Below are 14,941 nucleotides of genomic sequence, written 5' to 3'. Positions count from 1 at the left end.
AGAGGGGCAAGCTTGTACAGACCCCGTCCACCGAGCCCCTGAGGTGTTCATAGGCTGAAACTGAGCCGGGACAGTCTTTATAGGGTATTGGCATCAGAGCAGGACTAAAGCAGCAGAGTTGGTCAGCATGAAAGCTTCCTAATTGTTCAATCAATTCTGATCAGGATGGAGAAATTATGCAAAGAATGATAATGTGATGTCTGGGTGATATAGCAGTATTATAGCTGCAGAGTGCCTGTACCGGAGCCACTAAACCGCTTGTGGAGATGTTCTCACACGCAAACATGGTCAAACCCTCGAGACGAAAGCAAGACTTAGCAGTAGGCCTCTCTATTCCACTTCTCACCTCTCCCCAAAAAGAGGCAGAACAGGAACAGAATTAATTCCTCAAGTTGAAGAATTTCATGAGTTCGTTTTTTTTTTTTTTTTAAGCTTGCTCAGCATCATCAGGCATAATTTTCTCCCTTGATGCACCAGTGCCTTCCCCCCCATTCCACGGTGTGTGTGTGCGCACATAAAAGGAAGATGAAAGAGGTATTAGCTGCTGATACATGACTGTGAGGTGCCTGGTAGCTTGGGAAGGTTGGCTTTTTCTGTAAGAGAAAATGACAAGCTGACTGCACTTTTTATGACCTTTTTACTATTCTATCATAAGTATCCATGGTAACATGACTGTTTCTTTCATGCTGGTATGTAGCATCAAAATAACAATAAATGCTGATTTAAATTAATGTGGTTGATAGAACTTGCTGCCAGGTGTGCTAAAAAAGACCCCAAAACACAGAGTTGGGACACAAGGAAGAGAAGTCAAATACATTATTTTATTCATTTTTGGCTAGGTACATTGCCTTTTTCTTCTTGTCTCTCCCCTCCTCACTTTGTTACTGAAGAATGTAATCAATAATTTATTAATTCTGTTTGTATGCCATGTAAATGTCTTGTTAAGGGTCAATACCAATTTCAGAAGGGTTTCCATTCATTTCAAACACTGAATTTCTATTTGCTATGATGGACTCTAAAAATTGCTCCTTATTAAAGAGCTGGATACAATGACACACTATTTTAAACTTTTCCTTTATGCATGTGATGTATAATATAGTTTCTGGATGCCTTTCATATGACCAAACAAGCACATAGGTGACCAAAACTCCTTGTAATGATCAAACTCTATTCACTTGTAGACAAGTTTGGGTTTTTTTCTGTATCGTATGGAAAGAGGATTCTTGTTTTAATGTTGTGTGTTCATATGATTTACCATCAGATGAGCTTCCCTTGTGGCAAGGTAGGGAAGACTTAGATTCTGAAAACATCTTTACCCAATGCTGATTTATTTAAATCAAGATTAGGATCAGCTGACATGCAAACACGGAAAGCAGGAAAAACAGTCTTAATTGCCTTGAAAGTCTTATCAGTGGCTTCAGGTGATGAAGGGCGTTTAGAGATGACATCAATGTTTAAAAATACCATTTTGTAAGCTGTTTCTGCTCTTACCTTCAACTTGATGTGGCACTGGGGAGAATGCGTACTTAATCGAAATAGTAACTTGTGAATTCTTGCTTTGCAGAAATGCTGCTTATCCAGATGTAGTGGCTGATCTGTAACTTGTCACCTACTTGGAACAATCCCTGTCTCTCTCTCCCCAATCTTGTCTAGATTCACTTCACATCAAGACACTAATTGCTAAATAGCGGTGGCGTTTCCATTGTAGTTTTTTTTTCCTTGCTTTTTTTTATTTTTTAATTTTTTTTTCCCTCCTTCCAGGAGGGATTTCTCAGCTCGGTTCCGCTGTCGGAGCGCAGCGCCGTGTGCCCAGCCCAGCCCGGCGGGGACCGGCACAGCCTGCGGGGCGCGGCCGGAGCCGCCGCCGGGCTGGGGAGGGGAGAGGGGGGGGCAGGCCGGGCTTTGGGGGGCGGGAGGGGGGGGGCAGGCCGGGCTTGAGGGAAGGGGCGGGCGGGGGGGGGGACAGCGGCAGCTCGCTTTGCCGCGTGACATCACTCCTGGAGCTCAAATCCCCCCCCGGAGCTCCCTTGGCTGTCGGTCTGTGGGTCCGGCTGCTCCGGCGGAGGCAGGACCCTCCGCGGCAGGTCCGCGGGCGAGGCGAGGCTGCGGAGCCGCGGGGGTAGCGTCGGTGTGGAGAGGGGAGCGAGGAACGGAACGCAACAGAGGAACCCCAGTATGAGATTCATCTCTGCTTATTACTTGCTGCCTCTCTTTCCTGCACTGGTCTTCAGCGCTAGGTGAGTACCGAGGGCGATTTTGCTCAGAGTTCTCCTGCTTTTGTTGGCTTTTTGAGATTCAGTGCTCTCAAGAGAAATAATCCAGGTTTCAGCTTTTGCTGGGGTAGGAAGTTTAGAGCAGGTATCTTCTCTGATTCTTGTCTCTCCCCATCCCCCTCCCGATCTTCTGAAAGATACCGAGTCTTCCCCTGGTGTTTCTAAGCTTTTTTTAATGCTGTAAAAGAGCTGCTCCTGTCTAAGTTGACCCACAGCTTGTGTGATGTAACAAGACAGTAACAAATACAAGCTTCATGTATACAGCAGTAAAACCAGATAGACTCTCTTTTCGTTGGAAAGCCAAACCAGCTGAAATGGAGAACATGCGAACCTTTTCCCTTCTAGAGTGCAGAAAAGATAAGCATTTGAACAATCTCATCTCAGTTTAGGTTTCTGTATCTGAACATAGACCTAGGGCTTACCTTCTCTTACCGTGAAACGCAGGTGAGATCTTGCAGTGTTATCTCAATGCCAGGAATCGTGTTAAAAAGTTGCTGCAATCTAGCAGCATTCCTTTCTGTACAAATATAATAAATCACTGAGGAAAACATGAACAAAATCTATTGCAGGTTAAAAATAAAACCTGTTCTGACTGCGCAGACTTCTGATAAAATAACGCGTGCTGCTCAGGTGCTCAGAGATAGCGTGTTCCCCATGCTGTAGACATAACGTGTTCAGCGAAGAAAAGATAAAGCTGAGATACTCTATCCCATTGTCTTGATGTACACAGATGGAAAGTTAATGCTGGGTACAGAGCAGATCTGTTACAATGACACTGCTCTCTGCTCAGGTTTCTTAACTTCCCAGTTCCTTACTGGAAAATCAAGGCCAGATTTTGACTGGGATTTCTCAGCTGTGTTAGAGAAGTTTATTGGCTACTTGGTAGCAAGTCCACAAAGCATGTTATCAGTGGATATAAGCATCTACATTTATCAGGGAAATGTGTCTTTTCCCTTACTCCCGGTCTCTAACTGTAAAATCAGCACTGAAGCAGCTTTTTGCAGGAGCACTGCATGTTTTAAGCTTCAGTTGTTCACTGAAACTTAAAAAAAAAAAAAAAAAAAGACAAGAAAAAAAAAAAAGTGTGTGCCTGCTAAGTACTAAGTCAGGTAAAGCAGGAGCGCATCTCTGTCCATACTCAAACACAGGCAAATAATACCTGTGAAAATCTCTTGAGTGGGAAGAGAACCGAATGCAGGGAGAAACTAGGAATAGCAGAATGCTTCAATAACCTCCCTCCTTTGGAGGGGGTGGTTGGTGAGGAAGGGGTGCTTCATTTTGGTAACTCTTCTGATGTGGGGATTCTACAGTGCCAGTCCATACAAACCACACCGATGCTCGCTGGTATCTAATACTTGGAGGACAGTTGTAGTATCTTGTGATTCAATAGTGATCTCTTCTGATTTAGTAAGTGGTCTAAGGCAACATTCACTAGCAGTCAAGTGTGAAACTTCTTGTCAGTTTGGATTAATAACTTTACACGCATTTAAGAGTGATACATTCTTTGCTAAATTAGGCTAAAGAGGGGAGGAGGCATCAAGTCAGCTTTCACAGATGCAGGTTTGTATCTTGCATGAGCTTGTACAGATTAAACTGTAGTGAAAAGAGATGTGGAAAACTGTTCTAAATTTTCATGTTGTTTTTTTTTTTTTTATCAAGTTTTACAAACCATTTGAACATTCAGGGGACTAGACTGAGACAAGGTATGTAGTGCAAACCCCTAAAAGCAGGTCCTCATCTTCTTGAGACAATACTACCTGTATGAGAAATGAACTATAGCTCATTCTTGATGATTGTAAAAAAAAAAAAAGTCCCTCCCCACTGTTTAAAAACTAGTTGGAAAAAATAAAAAATATGAGGAAGTTGAAGTTGGGATGTGGATACTGATTATGAGCAGTATGACTCTGAGGAGGGGATGTACTTTCGTAAGAGCATCATTTTGTGGCATGTGATGGTTTATGTTCTTATGTAATTGCGGGATGAAGGTGATCAATGTTGGGGAAATTCCTGTTAAAATTCCACCCAAGTACAGTATGTGTTGCTAAGTGAAGTTTTGCTTTTGATACCGGATTGGTCATCCTGTTTAAAAGGAGACTGAAACTCTATTGTGGAGTTGGAGATTTATGGAAGACCTGGACTATGCTGTTCAGCAGTTGCTTTCAGTCACTTGATTTTTAACTGGCTGTGTAGAACATAGAATAATTTCTCAACAGCACATGATGGAAGTTTAAGAAATGATACAGCACTATCGACATGCCATCTACTGGAAAGAGATTATGCTTTAATCTCCTTCAGCAGCAGGCAATTCTGTCTGTAGCAGTTAGTATCTCTTGTAAACGTACAGTTATTTCATTGGTTGGACCCAAGCAGAGAAGGTTTGCAGGACTATTTGTGTTCTCAAAAAGCAGGGTCTAATATCTTGCTGTGTGAAATTGCTTAGCTAAGGCAAAGGAAGCAGTGACCTTGCAGGGCAGAAAGTTTTCCATCACGAGGATTTCGGGTGTTTTTTAAAGTTTGTACTGAAGCACAGTATCTCCATTTCATACATGGGTGCTGAAGTCAGTGAGGCGGTACTTGCTGAAGAGGTGGGCAGCTGCTGCTTTTTGTTCCTTTTCACGAGGTGATGCCATTCTCTTGGCATCATGTCCTGGGGGTAGTTTTTGAAGACCTCGGCGTGTCCTCAAGCTTAATTGTAAACAAATATGAATCAATGAGCTCAACTTTAACACAGCATACCCAGCATGTCATCTTTACTTATTTCATAGCATTGTTAAAGAGGAAGATACACAGCTGTCACTTTTAAGATAGCATTTATTATTAACTTTTGATTTTTAGAACTGTATACCAATAACTTCTTGGTGCGCTCTAAAATCATATGCATGAACGAAATGCCCATCAAATTACAAGAAATTCAGGTTTTTGAAATTAACTATATTATCTGTAATAGCTAAACTCAGTTTTGTTGCAGTTTTGAGACATGATGGTGACTCTTAATCGTATTTCCAGTTGGTTGCAGTGCCAAAGAGGTAACAAGATTGAAGAGTATTTGCCTGTCCAGTTAATTATATATGTTTTGATGGGAAAAGAAAAATTACTGTTCTAAAATCAGTCTTATAAAAAGTGAAGGGAAACATTTTTGAAGGTGAATTTAACTTGGTAAAGCTAGTCTGAAGTTTGTGTTTTCCTGTCTACTTTTATATTTCGTTGGACATCTTGGTTTTGGTAGATCTGATGTGACGGTTGCGTACATGTGACTTTTTTCATACTATGCTGAAGACAGCATAGTTTTTTCCTACTACTTCAGAAATGAGTCCACTATAGTGAGTGCTCAGTTAGCACACAACAGGCACAGGGTCTGATTCTGCAGCCACCCGTGTGGTTTTGTGGCCCCAGACACCTAAACGTTCTGACTGGAAAACTATTTGGAGAAGGGAACGCTAGCAGAATCATTGCGGTCAGCAACTAAGAGCTGTAATACAGATTATCTTGTTTAATGAGACTTCCATACTTTTAGCTAAAAAACCAGTTTTCTGAATATTGCTTGAACGTTACTATTGAAAGGCTGGATACTTTAATGTTTGATGTCCAGGATATTTATTTTGTCCAAATGACAAAAATCTGACTCCTTAAAAGAAGCTTGGTGTGAAACAAAGCTTTCCTTTTGTTCTATGACAGCAAATTCCTTTTTGTCCACACATGAAATGTGACAAAGATGCAAGACTTTGAATAATTTGATTGAAGTAGAATGTTTTATAGCTGAGAACGGGGCCATAAACGTGACAAGATGCACTTTAATAACAATAATAATATTACTACTACAGCAACTCATGAAATGGATCTGCAAACAACAGGGCTGTAAAAGGCAGAACTTGTATTCTTTTAATGGCAGAGAAATGGCTGGTGGTCATTTTCTCTAAAATTGCAGTTCGCTGGCAGTCCTACTAGGCTGATGTTACAAAGCAATCTGTAATAGATTGGCTTCAGAAGAACGTCACCTCTGTAGTGTGTAGCAGGATAAAACTTGTGTGCTCGTTTCTGGTAGGTGGATGTTGCTTAATGAAGGTATGGGTGTTGATCTGGTGTGTACGTCTAGTGTTGGAAGTGATAGAAATATAGTCAATTCACTTACCTTATTAAACGTGAGAACCTAACTTAAATGCTTGCTTTTTCCCTGGATGTATTTTCAAGGTTGACTATTTCCTTTATGTTTGTTGATTTTGGTAATTATTTTTAAAGGAATGTGAAAATACTAACGTCTTTCCCTTCTCTCAGATAAAGGCATGTGAAGGACTCTGAGACATGAGGAACAATAAAGGGGATGTTGTTATACAGGGGTGAGTGAGGGGAACTTTAAAAATAATTTTTTTTTAGTTCTTAAGCTCTTTCCCATCTTAGAAACAGTGTTTGGGCTATAATCAGATGTTGAAAGTAACTTTTTCCATTTCAACTGATACAAGAGCAGAGGCAACCCTGTTCCTTTCTAGATTTTGAGGTGGAAGAATGAAGCTCGCTGTGTGCTGATGCCCTGGGCTGTAGCCACACCAGTGTTACATGATCCAGCTGGTAGCCAAAGGCAGTCCTCACTTCTGAAGATCCTCGGCTGATGTTCAGCAGTGTCCTTCCTTTTCCCCATGCTTGGAGGTGAACCCTGCAGAGTGGTAGTAGGCTACTTCTTTAGCAGAGAAGATGATGCATTTTTACTGTAGGTTTGATGGATAAGAGAGACTGTCTTAATATTTTGCTTTCTGAATTCTCCCAGAAAAGTAGGGGCATTAACTGTATTACTTGTCTCCTGCTTAGAATTCCTTTCACACTTACTTCTGCTGTCTGGGTTTTCTGGGCTGTGAAAGCTTTCTGATTTCTATCCATGTGGATGATGATGCATATTTGGTTAATGGCTTGTAAGGACTTTATGTTTGAGGAACAGAAGTGGCATTTAGCATATTGCTAGTGACCTTACTATACCTGAAGAACCATTTTTTTTTTTGGTTGTTATCTGGTTTTAAACATAATGAGACAAATTTACCAGTGGCACAACTCCCATTATTTCAAGGAATGTGTTTAGCTTGATGACTTAGAAGCAAGTGCCTAATACAACAAGCTAGAAGCTGCTTGGTGAAACAAAGCCTTTTCCTTCTTTGGGGAGAAAAGTTTTGAGCTCCAGTGACATATTTAAAAAGAACAAAACCCAAAAAACCAATAAGCAAGACTCCCCAGAAACAAAACAACAAAACCCCAGAACAAACCAGCCAAACTCAAACAAAACAAACCCTAACCAACTAACCAACCAACCAAACCAAACCACTAGATCTCCCGCATGAAGTCCATGGCCTCAGGGGAGCACGTGCTGGACTATAAAACTGGCAGTGGCAAAATGAGGGGCTGTTTTATTGGCACAAGTGCAGTCACCAGCCATCCTGCCTCCAGGTACAGGGCCCTGTTGAATCTGCAGGCCGTGGTACAGGGCCAAGATTTTCAGTGTAGCTTTAAAACAAGGTAGGTGGGGTGCCTCTATCTGGTGTAGAAGAGTGAACAAGAACATGCTGTAGGTGAACTTCTTTGGCATCAGAATGAGGTCGATTAAAGGTAGTTTGGGAGTCCCTGCATTTGAGCTGCACTATAGATGCAAGTAAGAATACATGTGTGCATAAACACATATATTCTAAATGCTAACCTTATGTAATAGGCTTGCTTCTCCATGTTTGCAGCCCTTCTACAATAGGGCAACCACACATTTTTTTGTATCTGTATATCTTGCACTTGGTGGAGCAGGTGGAGAGAATGTTTTTTGGTCAAAAGTTTTAAATTTTATGGGATTTTCTGCTGTTATGATAAGGCTAATTTTTGGTTAAGAATAATCCTCTTGGAAGTGGTATGCTTGCTATGTTATTATCTGGGCTGAAACATTTAAAAGTGCTCTACAAATTTAAGTTCACTAACCTAAATTAGAAATCCAGAAAGTAAGTCTTCCTCAGCTTGGCCAGAAATATTAAAAATAGATTCTTTTGTGATGTTTTGTCATTTATGTTTCTTTTCTGATTTCTGGAATGTGAAAGGAAGAAGGGAAAAAAAAAAAATGAGAGGAGGGAAAGAAAGGATGCTGCTAAAAACTTTTGTAACCGTAAGGAAATACTTGTTTTAGACTGGATGTAATCTACATTTAAAATATTTTTCAAGTTCCATGTGATCTCAGGTGAATCTTGAGGATCTCTAGAATTCAGTCTTAATGTAATAGAACAGTTGGAATTCTGCTTGTTATGCTATGTATAATGCATTTCTGTCCAGGAGACTTGCTGTGGAGTTACTTTTGACATTTTAATGTATTCATTGTGTTTAGAGAAATTATAATGCTGACGCTTTCCTGTTTCTTTCGAATTTATTAATCTATAGCTAGGGCAGAATATAAGGATATCTTAACCCAAACTTGTAATTCCTCCTTCTGTGAGACTCTGCAGTCAATATTATTGTTTATATTTAACAGAAACCTGTTCGCAGATAGTAATCCTTATGATGTACCACTGTGTAGACAAATAAATCTCATTTATGCCACTTGTCAAAAACGGTGCTTCTTCTCATTGCTTAGTTTTGCACAATGAGTGCGCCAGCTGTCTTGTAAGGGTCAGATCTGTAAATATTGTCAGTATGGAAGACAAGTAATATATTTGTCAGGAAGAATAAACATCTTTCATACCCTCCTTCAATCTTAATATTGTGCAAATGTTTAGGATGTGTATTGTTGCGTTTGCTACTTCAAACAGATCAGTGGCAACTACCTTTTAGAAATGCTGAAGAATAAATATGGCATTGCATCAAATAGCAGTTTTTGTGTGCTACTACAGATTTTTCTCCCTTTCCTTCTTGTGCTATTACTTACTCATCTTACTACTTACCACATATCACTCCCGTGTTTATTAATCTTTACTTTTACTGTGTATTATCTTAGCAATGCTTTTTGTAGTGTTCCCTCTGAAGTCTCAGCTGTATTTGTTGAAACAAACAGTACTTCGGTGAACCATGAGAGAAATCAATGTGTATGACTTAGAAGCTGAAGAAATAGGTGTCTGTGGAATTTCTCAATATCATACTTGTTGATATTGATTTATAGCTTCTGTGGAAAGAAGTAGAGAAGTGTCAAAAAACTCTGGTGTGTTTTGTCTCCACATGCTACCTTAAGAAGATGAGGCTAGTATGCTGCCAGCTGGTGTATTTACCCAAATTGTTATTTTTTCCAGCTATTTACATATTCATATTGTTGCTGTTTCCGAGTGGTCATACTTGGTTGATTTATGTTTGCAGTTTCCTTATAGGAAGTAGGTAGGTTTCCTTTTCATTTGTCCATTATCAAAGTGGAAGCTGTTTGAAAAACAGATCTACCCACTGACACACAAATGGCACCACTTGGAAAACTGAGCACGTATTGGCTGAATCCCATCTCATCGCAGAACTAGCGCTTTTCTCCGAGTTGGAGGTGGATCTGCAGGAAAACAGCCTTTGAACTTCTCATTACAAACTTTTTCCAGGCCACCACACTTTTACCCAGTGATGTGCATTATCACTGGCTTTGCTACTATGCTCTTGCTTAGAGAGCATCAAAACACCTTCTGCGAAAGGTCAGGCAAACGGGGTACAATCTCTGTATTTCACTCTAGCATAATGCTTTAACATATTTTCAGTAGTTGTTATGGGACTTGATAAAACTTGGTTTGGTAGTGGGTGGGGAGCGGAAGACAAATTACATAGTGCTCTGGGAAACAAAATGTGGTTGTTTACTAGTACTATGTAGAAGTTGGATTCTCAGTACTTGATACTGCTTTTCAGGTGTTTCTGTGATTTTTCTGGGTGTGAATGATTACAGAAGTAGAAGCTGTGGCTTTGTACCTCAGAATTGTTTAGTGAATGGAGGGACCTAGAGTGACAATGAGCCCAGGGATACGCTGTGTCCGCCTTAGGTACACCATCCTCATCGTGTCTGAATGATTCTGCAGTCCTGTGTTTGTTTCAGCCTAGCCTGTGGCAGCAAACAAGGGAAAAAAAAAAAAAAAATTGAGATTTTACTAAAACGTGAAAGAGAAAAAAAAATGTGTGGAAAAATTGAACTGACAAGACTGAAAAGCAGCTGGGTGGCATTAGATTGTCTGTTGAGGAAGTTTCTTTCTCCTCATGCAGTGTAATGAAATGTGTGCTCAATGTGCAGAGAGAATGTCTCTTGAAAATGGAGAAATAAAATCAATTTTACTACTGCTTCACTTACAGCTTTTTTGTAAAGAAATATTTTTCAGGATGGGGTGAAGCTCAGCCAGGGTGCAAATCAAACAACTGTCTTTAGTAAGTAGCTGAACCTTTGAGCTGCTTTGCTGAAACCTATCAGTTGATGCTTAATTCTTATTTCTTGTGCCAAAATATGCACCATAACCATTGTATCCTTATTACTTATTAGTGGCTGGCAGAGTCCATCAGCTCCGCTGCAGATCTACCCCTCTGTTCTGCAGAGAGTGCAGAAGTTCCTGGCACGTGCTCCTCTGGAAGTAGACACTGTGGCTTTTTTGTTGCTTTGGTTTTGTTTTCTTCTTCCTTCCATGAAGGGAGCCAAGGTTTGCCAAGGGACCATACATTTTTCGAAAGGCTTAATACCTATAATCTGCAGTGGATTTTCTTTAAGTGATCTGAACGAGTCTAATCTGATGCCTTTTGAATTTCAAAAAGGGAGAACATGTTGGCTGCACAAACCTTCTGAAAATCTGAACGTAAATGAGAGCTATGTGCTTTGAAAATTAGACTTATTTATCTGCTGATGTGCACAGGGGATACCAAATAGTTGTGATTGTTAGCAATCCGTCCCGACCTCCTTTAGAAAGCCTAGCCTTGCAGCTTGCTTTTATTCACTCTCAGTTGAGGGAGTAAGGTTATTTGGCAAATGGTAAGGCTTGGGAAGTGAGTCTGTAACCATGGTGCCTAGATGACAATGGGACGAGGGGGGGATGTCAAAACCCATGGCAATGTTGCTGCTTCCCTTCTGTTTCCTTCATTAAGCATCTCTAACTTTGCAATCAGTGCAGCCTGTGCTGTTTAATTTGGTGAAAAATCAGTCTCAATACTGTTTTCAGTGAAATCTTTGCATTCATACATGAATGATGTATGAAAAAAATACACTCCTCAAGTGCATAGATGGTGAATAGAGACTTCTCTGCAGTTGCTTTTTTATTTACTTGTAAAACAACTATCTGCTGTTCAGTATACACAGATGTGCTGTATTTGGCTCAGGAAAGCTTATGAAAGCAGACATTTAATTTAATATTTTTCTTTAACTCATACCTCTCTCTTTGTCCTTGTTTCAAACATCCTAGTTCCTTCCCTAATTTCTACTCAGCTGGAGCTCTTTTGGCTCAAGGGAAGACTGTTATCTGTTCCGGGAAGCAGAAAGAATTAAATTGCTGTAAAAACTAAAGGGTAAAATCTGCTTTAAAGAAATATTAATTAGTTCTTCAAATGGACTCAGAAAAACTTGCATTTCTATCAGTTTTAATGTGGTAGTATGTGCTATCGCTTGTTTCATATGTACCGTGACGGACAAAATTTAAATAGCTTTTGAAATAGGAAGAAATATAGGACATGTGTACCAGAAGTAAGCATTTAAGGAATATATGTTCCTTTTGTATGAGATGAATCCCCCATCAGTGGCTTACAAAATGCAATCTGAAAGGTTTAAGCTGATCAAACAGGCGACGTACAGAAGTTGATACTGCAGTCAGGGTTAAATATCACAACATTCACTCTAGTGATATATGTTTCTTTGCTGCTTAAACTGGATGGTTGTGTCACATGTTAAAATGGTACTTCTGTGTGTAATGGAAAACCTTTCCCATTAGCATTTAGTCATTATGGGAAGACGGAGCTTTTGTCGCCCTGGTAGGACAATGTGCTGTTGACAAGAGGGGTTGCTACCAGAGGAAGGTGAAAAAACCTCGCAGGAGGCAGAATGGAGTAATTTCATCCGCCTTAAATCTTTCCATGTTCTAGGAAACGAAATGGTCCTTAAGGTAGCTTGAGGCAGTCCTGTAGAAGAATATTCAGATAGGTAACAGACTCTTTGTTCTTGTGAACATTTGCATGGACCCACCTGGAGAAATAAGTAGGTTTGTTTTCAGCAATTCGGTTGGCGGCAAAGCTGGAAACAAACATACCTATCCAAGCAATCCCCCCAGCCACCTGATTTGCAGGGAAACTCTTGGGAAGTTTCACTATACAAAGTCAGAAGTGAGAAATTGCCATTCTGGGACCTAGTAGGATGAGTGGGGTGATGCAAAACCAGACCAATTTTGGTATCTGTTAGAAGGAGATAGATAAAAGGGGACGTTATGTGGTGAGTGAGTAAATTGGGAGTACAGATACTATTCTAGAGACAACTCTGTTTACCTGTATCTTACCAGAGGCTAGCTACATTCAGGTGCAACTCTTTCTGTACAAAGATGAAAAAAAATTGCTATGCATGGAGTGTGTGAGAAAACTTTGGAAGGAAGGACACTTGTTCTGCCCTGCTTGTTACTGCTTATGACTTAGAAATGATGGTACTGGTGTAGGTTTAATTCTTTAAAATAAATCTTAAAAAAGTTTAGAAATATGGCCTAAAAGTCTTCTAAAAAGCAAGCAGATAAAAGCTAGCACTTTCACCTCAATTCTAGGTCAATGGAACAGATTCCTTTTGTGCTAGATACCTATGCTCCATATACTTTAAACCTCATAAATGATGTACACCTAATGATAACTTAAGGGTAAATTTTTCATTGTTCTACAGATAATACTGTTTTATAGATTTTTGTGTGTGTGGAAATCTGATTAGGGCTCATTACTTACCACACGCTAATGAGGATGGAGATAATTCTTACCTGTTTGTTGTTAATTTAATGAAAAAGTGGCAGTGGGAAAGTCACCTCATCCGGAGCAGATGGCAAAACATCATTGTGGGTGCTGATAAAATGAAACTAAAGACTGCAAAATTGTATCCAATTCCATTAGTGTATTTTTTGAATGTAGAATTTTCTTTCGCTCAAGGGAAAATACATAAATATGTATAGTGTATATGCCTCTGTAAAGGATTTCTAGTTGTAGGCACATAATGAAGTATGAAAAATTGATTTTTGGCTATGTTTTCTCAGTGGCTTGAGTAGATGTTTATACTTCTGCTTGCATAGAAAGAAATGCATCAAAACAGCTGAAACTTTTTTTTTTCAACAGCTGAGGCATCAAATTTGGGTACACCTTTTGCAGATAAAAATACCAAATTATGTCTACAGTTAACACTGAGCTTTAATATTTTATATCCTGCCACCTTGTTCAAATGCAAGAAATTATACCGGCAGCAAGCATTGTTTCTGGCAAATGCATTAACCTGGAATTATTTTGCTAACTTCCATTTTTTTCAGTCTTTAGGTTGGACGGTCTTGCACTTGAGTGTAAAAAAGAAAAACTTTCTGTAGATTCCTTGTATTTCAGCAGAATATTATCTTTATTTTGATAGTGCCCATTAGATGATGCCATTATGGCATCGGTCTAACACTACTGAAAAAGTAACTTGAGAAATTAGTGTTTTGTTAAATGCTTGCTCAGCATTCTGTTATCTTGATTTTTTTTTTTCCTACTGGTCTGGGTTATCAGTGTAATCTCCTGTTGCAGCAGCATCTGACACAGCCTGAGGGCTGTTCCAAACAACTCCCTTACTGTATGAAACTGGGCGTTCTTCTTCATACTCTCTTCTTAACTGGCTCTGAAGCTTTTGCAAATTCTGCATAGCAGGTACCCCTCCAAATCTACTTTAGAGACAGATCTGACTCTTTTCAGGCCTCAAATCCTTTTATGAACTGGCAGCTTTTCATATAACCTCTAAATCCATGCTAAAAATGTTAGTTGCACTTTTGAAAATGGCTAGACTTATAAAATTGGATTTCAAGCATGATTGGACCAATAGGCAGGATGAGCACAATCCTACATAATATTTTTGAGTAATAATAAAAAGAAATAGGCAAAAGATTAAAGAAAAATGCTTACGCTACTTGGGGTAGCAATTTATCTTTGTATAACCTTTGATAATGAATGAAAATGTTAGTCTTTATCTCATTTTTACATAGATGAAAAGGCATTAAGAAAGTGATCTGTGCTCGTACATATGGAACTACATAAATGACAAGGCAATGGTATTATGGGGAAAAACTGTTAATAAAATTTAGGCAATCTATTCTCCTTTGGGCAGATATCAGTTGCTTTAAACTGGTAACTCTACTTTTAATAAATACGCATTTTACTACTTACTTTCTTGAAAGTTCCTCCTCTTACCATACTGTAATCATAATTACAGAAATACTAGAAATAGTAATCTCCTGTGATCAGTGTTGGTATTTATGCTGGTGTACAGTGGCTGAGGATTTAACACTGTCTTCAAATGGACATATTAATGATGATTTTCTCATTGCGGTACTTTCGGCCCATGTTACACCACCCTGTTCCTCAAAGGATGAGAGGAAGGTAAAGGAAGCTTTCAGTCAACAATCAGAATATATATATGTACAGAAACCACCAGGGTTAGGAGATACTGATTTATAAAATTGTATCAAACAACAGTAGTACTAACTTCTGCAAGAGAGGTGACTGGAGCAAAGAGCAGTGTTATTCTTTTA

General features: G+C 39.5%; 1 protein-coding gene across 1 annotated transcript in view; it reads left to right on the top strand.

Annotated features, from left to right (window-relative positions):
- Positions 1-1,939: 1,939 nt before the first annotated feature.
- LUZP2 (leucine zipper protein 2) overlaps positions 1,940-14,941 on the top strand; it is a 202,989-nt gene continuing 189,987 nt past the window's right edge. Inside the window, exon 1 of the mRNA XM_074918195.1 lies at positions 1,940-2,237. Coding sequence (XP_074774296.1) covers positions 2,176-2,237 — 62 coding nt within the window. The 5' untranslated portion in view covers positions 1,940-2,175. The remainder of the gene's footprint in view (positions 2,238-14,941) is intronic.

The sequence above is a fragment of the Athene noctua genome, chromosome 14 (genome assembly GCF_965140245.1).
Source record: "Athene noctua chromosome 14, bAthNoc1.hap1.1, whole genome shotgun sequence".
NCBI lineage: Eukaryota > Metazoa > Chordata > Aves > Strigiformes > Strigidae > Athene > Athene noctua.
This window is presented reverse-complemented; position numbering and strand designations above follow the sequence as displayed.